The sequence below is a fragment of the Pangasianodon hypophthalmus genome, chromosome 17 (assembly GCF_027358585.1).
Source record: "Pangasianodon hypophthalmus isolate fPanHyp1 chromosome 17, fPanHyp1.pri, whole genome shotgun sequence".
Taxonomy (NCBI): Eukaryota; Metazoa; Chordata; class Actinopteri; order Siluriformes; family Pangasiidae; genus Pangasianodon; species Pangasianodon hypophthalmus.
Window position 1 is genome coordinate 18,422,685 of NC_069726.1, and position 10,390 is coordinate 18,433,074.

The window sequence follows — 10,390 nt, forward strand, 5'->3', positions numbered from 1 at the left end:
TGGTGGTTTGACGCTTAATTCTTCGCAGGTCTTTTGCTATTAATTTGCGCCTTTTCTTCTCAACGTGTTTTTTTTTTTTTTTGCGACCCTGTTGACTGTTATTAACAAACCATTTGATTGTCCGATGGTCACGCTTTAATAGTTTGGAAATTTTTGAAGTACTACATCCTTCTGATAAGCATTTTGTAATTTTTCAGTGTCAGTTAAATCTCCTTTTTGGTACATTTTTACCTGCAGTAAAAATCTGCCTAATAATTGCCTAATAATAATGCATGTCTGAATTTAAGGTGTTTGCCTCTTTAAGCCACACCTTCCCTCATCAACAATTACACATCACCTGAAAATGATTGGAACTGGAAACATGTGCTTGGAAAAAATATATGATCAGAATATTGACTTGCCTAATAATTATGCATGCATTGTATGTTTCTACTTATATAGCAAGACATTAACAATGGCAATATTGTGGGTTCAATTCCAATGCTATTGTACAAAATAAGGTCAAATAGTTTACTTATAAAGAGAAACCTTTCCTTAGTTGACAGCAGACTTTTAGTGAGAGTCTGGGTGTTCAACAAAACTGCACCAACAAGGAATAGTCATTCATTCGTCTTCCTGATCAGGATCTTGGTGGATTCAGACCCTCTCCCACCCACCCAACACACACACACACACACACACACACACACACACAATCATAAAGTCACACAAACTTAACATATCCACCTACCAGCAGGTTTGTGGGAAGAACCCAGGGAACCTGGAGGAAACCCGCAGACATGTGGAGAACATGCACAGCACCACACACACAATAATCTGAGGTTGCCAGATAGAATCTATTAATATCCATTTAAAGTCTTACAAGTTAATAAAAAATATATATATTTTTTTAAAACTGAAAAAATATAAGCCCCAATTTATCATTATGAAGATATATGTTCTCCAGAGCACTTTGTAAAGTATGAATACTTCTTAGCAGTGCAAAGCGGCAGTTTCAACCATTAGAGGGGTAAAAAGCAAAGAAGAAACTAATTAACTGCGAGAGATGTGGTTTTTTTCTCCACTCCACGGAAATTCATTAGCAGGTGTTTTCTCGCGGTGCTGCTCTCCTCCAGTCCAGCAGGTGGCGCCAATATGCCAAAAACAAGTCAGCACAAAAAGCGAAGAAGAAGAAGAACCAAACAAACCGGTTGTCTTAAGTAAGGATCTCTCAAACTTCTTGTATTTGACATTATTTTATGTTTAGAGTGTTTTATTAGTTTCTCATCATTGTCAGATTTATTGCACCGTGTTTTCAGCACTGATTAAAGCAGGTTTAGTGATTTAGCAAACCGATTAGACTGAATGATCAGGGTCCAGTTTCAGCAAAATAATAAAGTTCACATGATCGGAGTGTGTGTGTGTGTGTGTGTGTGTGTAAGAGTGAGTAAGTAAGTAAGTGAGTGAGTTAATGTATGAGTCAGTGAGTGAGAGTGTGTGTGTGAGTGTATGAGGGAGATAGAGAGAGAGAGAGAGAGAGAGTGAGTGAGTGAGTGTGTGTGTGAGTGTACGAGTGAGTGAGTGTGTGTGTGAGTGTATGAGTGAGTGAGCTTGTGTGTGTGTGAATGTGTGAGTGAGTGAGTGTATGAGTCAGTGAGTGACAGTGTGTGTGTGTGAGTCAGAGTATGTGTGAGTGAGTGTATGAGTCAGTGAGTGAGAGTGTGTGTGTGTGAGTGTATGAGTCAGTGAGTGAGAGTGTGTGTGTGTGTGTGAGTGTATGAGAGAGATAGATAGAGAGAGTGAGTGAGTGTGTGTGTGTGTGAATGAGTGAGTGAGCTTGTGTGTGAGTGAGAGAGAGTGAGTGTGTGTGTGAGTGTATGAGAGAGATAGAGAGTGAGTGAGTATGTGTGAATGAGTGAGTGAGCTTGTGTGTGAGTGAGAGAGAGAGAGAGTGTGTGTGTGTGTGTGTGTGTGTGTGTGTGTGAAATGTGATGCTTGCTTTACCATTTCAGAATATTTATCATCGATGAAAGTAGTTTAAACTAAAGAAGCCAACTCCTAAAGAATTACATTAATCATAAATGTTAGACAATATAATTATATAATTATAAAGATTAATAAGCATGTCATTCAGGGTGGCTTTTTCCTTTAAGGGGTTTAGACCATCCTCTGATCTTTTGATTTGATTGACAGGTGATGGCGTCTCGCCGGGCGCTTAAAGCCGTGCTCATTGATCTAAGTGGGACTCTACACATTGAGGATGCGGCTGTACCCGGAGCTCAGGAAGCACTCGCAAGGTTACATAACATCAAGGACACAGTCAGTGATGAGCGTAGCTAGTAATGTAGCCTACGCCTGCCATTATAGACCTAAACATGCCTCCTGGAAAGAAATGCCGAGGGTTAAAAACAAACTGGGAGTGAAACGTCACTTCTCAAGAGTGAATCAGCACACAAGTCATGTTTCTTAAATAAATCCTCTGTGTAGTGTGCAACAAAAGCAGTGACACTGCATCATATTGATGGATTTGTGCTAATCACAGCAGCCCTTCTTCCCTTCATAGCACTCAAATGTCTATAACTAACAAAAAGTATAGCTCTCATGAGGGAAAGTGTTTTTCATAAATTAGTAGAAGGTTATTAGATTTGCTATAATGAACAACAACGCACAATTCCTGACATATGAAGAAATCATATTCAAGAATTAATTATTGAACACCTATCATATATAATAAAGTCTTTCATGTTCACACCTGGGTGTAAATAGTTTTCACCACATAGTAGTTCTTGCTGCCAGGCAAATCACAGGTTAATATTAATGCACTCATTCTAAAATGTTACGGTTTCTATAGGAACAGCTTCCTTAGTCTCCAGTGTCAGTGCTTTTTAACAGTCAGAAGTAAAATGTCTTCAGGATGGAGGGATTTGCAGTTTCACAAATAACATGACAAGCTGCTTTTTTAATGACAGACTAGTAAAGGAATGACAGTTTATAGCTGCTATAATTCAAATTCAAATTTTATTTGGCACATGCATAACCATACTGTGTACGACTTGCAGTGAAATGCTTTATACAGCTGTTCCGACATAAAATAAGAAAATATAGAAAAATATTAAATATAAAGAAAAATATATACATAAAAAATATATTTAAAAAAACCATTAAATATAAGAAAAATATATACATAAAAAATATATGAAGGGATTTTTTTTTTTTAAAGTGTATAAGATATATATATGTGGATTTATGGATGGTGGCAGCAGCAGTCTGACAGTACAGATATAAAGTACGGATATGTGCCATTTGTGAGATGTAATAATGTAAATGTTAACAGGAACTAACTTTATGGACGTTCTATAATATTAATCATGACTATAACATGATGTATGATGTTCTGTAATAAATACAAATCTTAAGTGTCGTTGTCAGTCTAGGTATCAAATGTAATCAAAATTAGGCATTAGCAAGCTAGTTAATATTAGACTTTTGTTATTATTATTATTATTATTATTATTATTATTATAATTATTATTATTAGTCTATTCGTTAAAACTGTGGCCAGGTTCACTAGCAAAAGTAAACAAAACCTGACTATTGAGCTTATCAAAGTGAGTTCAGATCTAATTTGACTGATTCACTGGCTTTGGAAAGACAAAATCTGTTCGTTGTAGCCGTCTGAATGCTTAAAGCTGATATTTCTGCTAAGCAATAAGTCATTATAATGTAACAAATGACCTTCTTTTCATTTTTAATATTTCTCTCTGTATACTGTGATTCACGTCACTTTAGAAAATAATCCTTGATGCGTAAATGTAGTGTTCTCACACAGTTCCTAGACAGGCCTTGTGAAAAGTCAGTGAGATCTCAAGACAGTGGTCTTTTTTAATGTACTAATACTGTGTTTTTTGTTTGTTAAGGTTGCGCCGTGCTCCAGTGGCTCTCAAATTTGTAACTAACACAACGAAAGAATGTAAGAGGACGCTGCTTGAACGACTGCGGCGTCTCAGCTTTGACATTGAAGAGCAGGAGATCTTTACGTCACTGACTGCAGCTCGAAACCTGCTGGAGCAGAAGGAGGTGCGCCCCCTGCTGCTGGTGGAGGACAGTGCACGCGAGGACTTCGCAGGTGAGCTCGCAGCACTGACGCGCCTCATTTAATTCACAAAGGTCTTAATAACTAGCTGAGTATGATCAATAGTCTGTGGAAAAGCTGTGAGTAAGTGTGATTAAACTTACAATTCACACTTTGCTCTTTTCGCAGGTATCGAAACCTCAGATCCTAACGCTGTTGTGATAGGGTTAGCACCAGACCACTTCAACTATGAAACGCTTAATAAAGCTTTCAGGTGAGGCCTCATTACTTCATTATTTTGCTGCAAAACCGTATAATTAATTATATTCAAATTGTTCTATATTTTAGTAGTACTATTATTGATTGAGTTTGAAGCAGGAATACAGAAACTATAAGAAACTATAAAGAGTGTTCCCTTATGTGGATGGCAGTGCCTCTTGGAAAATGACACTTTCAGGTCCTTGTCTGATTATAATCACACCCCCTGAATACAGCTTAAGTGAGTGATTGGACAGTGGTTGCATTTCAGTGTGGCACTCTTGCGACACAGTGATGAAAGTTAAATGCAGTGCAGCTAGTTCTTAAATAAGCAAAACCTGCTGATTGTTTTTCACTGAAGAATTAAAGTGACATAAGAGCAATGCAGTGAAGGTTTTGCTTTTCAGTGTGGCACGTTGTCCTCATATCACAAATAGAAAGCAATGCCGTCTATGTACTGCATTTCATGTTTTTCCCCTGGAGAGATTGCCCTGCTCGCTGGCATGAATTCTTCTCCTCCGATTTTTAAATGAGTCTTCTCAATTTGTGCGTTTTACACTGTGTTTGTTTGACAAGGGAAAACTGACACATTAATTCAATGTCATTACCTCTTATTTCTGGACTTTTTGTTTCTGCATTAGGCTAATTCTGGATGGTGCACCTCTCATTGCCATCCATAAAGCCCGTTACTACAAGAGGAAAGACGGCCTGGCGTTGGGACCTGGACCGTTTGTGACAGGACTGGAATATTCCACTGACACGCAGGCCACTGTGGTGGGCAAACCAGAGAAAACCTTCTTCCTGGAAGCACTGCGGGATCTCAACTGCAGCCCTGAGGAGGCCGTAATGATCGGAGACGTGAGTGTGATGCACTAATTTAATTAATACGAATATTGTAGAGTTTAAAATGAATATAAACCAATGTTCTGGCATTTGCTCCTGCAGGATGCTAGAGATGATGTTGGCGGAGTTCAGAACACAGGGATGCTGGGAATATTAGTCAAAACTGGTACTTTTTTTTTAAACTTATTTTGCATTCATTGCTTTAATACACATTTTCAGATATTACCCCGTATTATAATATTTTTATATTATATATCATTGTGAGACATACTGTATAAACTATGTATTTTGTCATCCTCAGGTAAATACAGAGCAGGCGATGAAGGCAAAATAAATCCTCCTCCTCATCTGACCTGTGAGAGCTTCCCCGAAGCTGTTAATCACATCCTTCAACATCTGCTAGACACTAAATAACTTATCTGATGCTGTTTAAGGGTACATTTAATATGTGTATACAGTATGTGTGCCAAAAACACAATATAGTAATTAATTATGTAGCATTGTGTTAAAATGTCTGGTGATGCGGTTGTAGTTTTTGTGTTGGTTTCACTTGTCCTCCTGCATTTGTAAGTTTAACTAACTATTAGTCATCTGACCAAGTAACGTAATTCTTAAACACAACCACTGTTTAAAAAAAATGCCTTGAACCTCTCCTGTTACAGCATTACACTCCACACTCCAGGCTTGTACGAGGAAGCTGAGCCAATGTTATAAATAAAAACTACACAGATTTAAAATGTCCAGTCTGTCTACATTTTCCACTTTGTTTATCAGTCTTTATGTGTAGTATGTGGTGTTGTCCTGGTTTATGTTCAATTTGAGACGGTGGACAGATAATATTTGCATTTCTGCCTTTATGGAGTTTTAAGAAATTACTTACAATATTTCCTATTATAATATTCATGCCCTCAAAATCATCATGCCCTGTCTCTGTTTTATTAAAAACAGACATAACGAATGCCTATGGTAAGTTTTTATGCAGCTGTGTAATTTAAATCATCCCTGTTGCTGATAAACCTGTACTGTGTTACAGCTGATCACACAGAAATCAAACACATGAAAAGACGATCTTTTTATTAAAAACCTGACAAACATTGACTGGCTCATAAAGGCTGTTGGTTACTGATGCATCAAACATCATCAACAGTCTTTAATACAGAATTTTGTATAAAACTGACCGGAGCAGTTTACCACAGTCACCTTTTACAAGACCAGACTGTCCAATTAGTTACAGGACACAAAACACAACTTGCTCCCTTAACCATTTATTTCACTCTCAATGTTAAGAGTGTCTGATTTTATAGTCTGAAATGTTGAAATGGCATAAATAAGATCTACACACAGGGGCCCCGAAAGATTTGTAGTTAACGATATGGCTGCATCACCAGTTAACGAGAGCTTCGATATTAAGAACAGATCATGTAAACAAGACTAAGAGTGATGTGAGCTCTCTTGCAAGCTCGTTATACAAACAAAACAGCAGGAGTTACCGATATCCGGACATATAAAACTTTGGAATAGCCACTCGAATCCTGTATGATCAGGATACAGTGAGACAATTACATTGCATGTACAAAAAAACAGTCCGTTTTCTTTCGCCAGTTAGTCCACAATCCACAGAGTCAGCATTCATCCAAACAGCAATAATAACACAATGCACACTGCATTTACTATGATCAAAGGCACTGTGGACAGAAATAGAGACAAGTATTAAAACTCAACACAAACAGAACAATTCAGTCTCATTTAAGTTTTGGTTTTTTTGGTATACAATTTTAGAACGCTTACCTCTCATGACTGTCCTGACAGATCGGATAAGGTTTAGAAGTTGAGCTTTGATTCCTGGTTCATCTCCAAAGCCGCCGATGCCTTGATCTGCCCCCCAACCAACTGCAAATAAACACACTCATCTGTAAGATTTCTTTTAAAAAAAAATAAATAAATAAAAATTTTGTACCCAGGCAGGGATGCCAGGTCTCAGCTAACTTTCAACTACATCTCAAAAGCCATGCAAAACCACCTGAAACTTGCCCAAAAATTGGGGTATCAGAAAAGGAAGACAATTTTTTTTTTCTTCATTTTCTCAGTCTTTGTATGGGAACAAGTTCAACGTGGTGCACACACATTTTTAATTTGGACATTATCCACTGCATAATCCTCCCTTTCCCACTCCCAATCTTTACAATACATCTTATAACAAAAACAGTTCTGTAAATCATAGATTCATTGTCTGCCCTTGCGCGTTCCCTTTGTTTGCCATAACATATGTTTGTGGAATTTGTTTAGATTTAATTCCAATTATTTGAGATCATGGACTATTTTTAAACTACCCCAAAATACCACCACTTGTAGACTTGTTTTTTTCCACCAAACATCTTGTTCCAAACTGTGACACTGTGAACCGTTATCCAGGGACCCCTTTAAATATATTTTAAATGTGTACAATAATATTTTGTCTATTTATCAGAGCCATAGAGCGGTCTACTCCACTGCCAGAACACATTAGGTCCAAGTTGACAGGGTTTTTTTTTTTTTCTTGTATTAAATCCATTCAATTCTAGGAACCAGTCAATAATAATATAAAAACATTGATAATGATGGGTAATGCTGTAACAGAAATAAATACAAATGAGGACCCCTTGGTTATACTTCACACACCCGGGCCCTGTCCTAAACAATATACCTCGTTGTGTCTATATGATCTTGCTGGAACAAATAGCAATACAACTGGAAGACTGAAAAAAAAAATGCATTATATCTTACTTCCATTGCAATACCAATATAAAAATATTTATGAAAACAGACACACTAAAAGCCTTTCCTTGCTCGGGGGTTTCCTCCTAGTGGTAGATGTGTGAAGATAACAGTTAAAATGAAAGAAAGAGGAAACTAGATGGTGACTAAGATCCTTTTTTTCACTAATTGCACAAAGTCAAGTCATTTTAGTATTTTAGTATTTTTATTTCACCTTGATTTTCTCAGTGTTAAGCTGAACTAAACAGCCTCTGTGCAGTAGTAATATGGTTTACAAAAAAATAAATAAATAAATAAAAAAGGTGGGTCACCTAAACACACAGATAAATATTTCCAGCAGAAATGATGGCTGTGATTAAGCCAGTTCTTAAACACCAGTTCTGAAACACCTCTGAACTTGTTCTGGGAATTACTATCATTATATAGTGCCACTTAAATTAACTCCAGTTACATTATAGAGGCCATCTGTACACACTCAACATACAGCTACTACTACAGATCACTACATAGCCATTAAGCAACAGCATTAGACACAGTCTGATCAGATGAGATATATGTATATAAAAAGATGCACATATTTTAAAGTCAGTCTTATAAAATGCAGATGGTCGATGGGACATTGCACACTGAACAGCTGATAACTGGTGCTGGTCTCAGCAGCTCTTTTCAAAAGAAATAAACCCTGAGAAAAAACCTCAACACCTAATTAAATACCACGCATACAAATAATAACTTACTTTTACTGAGAAACCTTTCTTCGTGCAACACAGCAATGGCATTCGTAAATAAAATCGCAGCCTGAATCAGGGAGTACAACGTAAACGCCATGTTGGCACTTCTCTTCTGGCGTAATGACGTTGCACGCACACGGCACGCTTCGTTACGTAGGGACGTAAGAATTCTGTGTGCGTGCCTGAATACCAATCACAATAAGTGGAGTCTACAGGCTGCCTAGGGCACTATATATACAACAGGAAATCTTTTGAGATACAGCCACTGTTTTTTGTTTTTTTTTTTCTGTTATACTTAGTTAATATTTTTGTTTTCGGCTACACAAGACGCTGCCAGGTCAAATGGTTATTAGAATAATAATAATATATATCAGAAATCAATCTTTGCCTGTTGATTGCTGATATTGATACAAGTATTTTATTTGTATTATCGTTTTTTCTTTAAACATTTATTCATGAGAATTTGTCTAATTACATATGCATACATAATAATATCAAAATACCATGCACGGTTATAAATATTTTATGCCATATTTAGTATTAAATCTAGCGTAAATCTAACAATAATCAACATTTTGGGAAATTCCTCTGGAATATTCTTCTGATTAGGGATAGGAATGAAGCTGTAAAATTTCCTGTATGCAGGTCATTTGAGATTTTTGGTTCTAAATATAGTAAAAATAAATAAATAAATAAAAACAATAATATTTTGAGTTTAACGTGTTTCCTCTCTGATTAGTTTGGTTTGTAAAGTTTATAAAGGAAATTGGCATGTACTGTATATCATAATGCCACATACATAGACATATAAGGAAACAAGTTTTTCGAGTCATGACGTCATTGGGATAAGTGGGCGGGGCTTAAACCTGCGTACAAGTCGCTAGCTTCAGTTATTGTGATGGTCGCGAGTGGACAAAAAACAGTGAAATACACACAAACAGAGAAACACACACACACACACACACACTCTCTCTCTCTCTCTCTCTCTCTCTATCTCTCTCTCTCTCATATATGTATATATATATATATATATATATATATATATATATATATATATATATATATATATATATATATATATATACTGGGGCACGGTGGCTTCAATTCCCACCTCCACCCTCTGTGTGTGGAGTTTGCATGTTCTCCCCGTGCTTCTGGGGTTTCCTCCGGGTTTACCGGTTTCCTCCCCCAGTCCAAAGACATGCACTGTAGGCTGATTGGCATCTCTAAATTGTCCGGTATGTGTGCGATTGTGCCCTGCGATGGGTTGGTACCCCCTCCAGGGTGTCCCCTGCCTCTTGCCCCGAGTCCCCTGGGATGGGATCTGTATGGATGGATGGATGGATATATAGGAGTTGGAGATAAATATGCAGTGTTGCTGTAAACAAAGAAGAAATAAACAATAGTGCTACTTTACTTCCATTATTGCCTTTTTTGTGTAATTGAATTTCTTCTTTATGTTTGAATAGTGCTTTATAAATAATAGTTTTACAGATTTTACTCACTGGCTATATTCCTTCATTACACCAATGAATACCAGGCAAATGAAACACACACAACACCAATAATTAATGTATCAAAGCTTAGTGATGTGTTGTTCACCACCAAGTTGAGTCCTTGAGTCTGCTCTTTCAGGTCAAGGTTGGGAGCCGACTTGAATATATAGCCCATAAAAAACGGTAATGTATCATTTTTAATCAGTATTCTCTATTCATGATTCACTAATATCATTACATAGAACAATATACAGTAT

General features: G+C 36.9%; 2 protein-coding genes across 2 annotated transcripts; one reads left to right on the forward strand and one right to left on the reverse strand.

Annotated features, from left to right (window-relative positions):
* Nucleotides 1–1,101: 1,101 nt before the first annotated feature.
* On the forward strand, nt 1,102–5,895 carry hdhd2 (haloacid dehalogenase-like hydrolase domain containing 2). Its single transcript, XM_026942475.3, has 7 exons — nt 1,102–1,199; nt 2,173–2,276; nt 3,897–4,105; nt 4,241–4,325; nt 4,951–5,167; nt 5,255–5,318; nt 5,454–5,895. Exons 2-7 carry the CDS (start codon nt 2,176–2,178, stop codon nt 5,564–5,566), a joined length of 789 nt encoding a protein of 262 aa, XP_026798276.2. The 5' UTR covers nt 1,102–1,199; nt 2,173–2,175; the 3' UTR covers nt 5,567–5,895.
* Nucleotides 5,896–6,209: 314 nt separating this feature from the next.
* Nucleotides 6,210–8,798, reverse strand: ier3ip1 (immediate early response 3 interacting protein 1). The gene is made up of 3 exons (XM_026942476.3): nt 8,644–8,798; nt 6,941–7,042; nt 6,210–6,837 (listed from the first exon to the last, which is right to left on the reverse strand). Exons 1-3 carry the CDS (start codon nt 8,732–8,734, stop codon nt 6,782–6,784), a joined length of 249 nt encoding a protein of 82 aa, XP_026798277.1. The 5' UTR covers nt 8,735–8,798; the 3' UTR covers nt 6,210–6,781.
* Nucleotides 8,799–10,390: the final 1,592 nt, after the last annotated feature.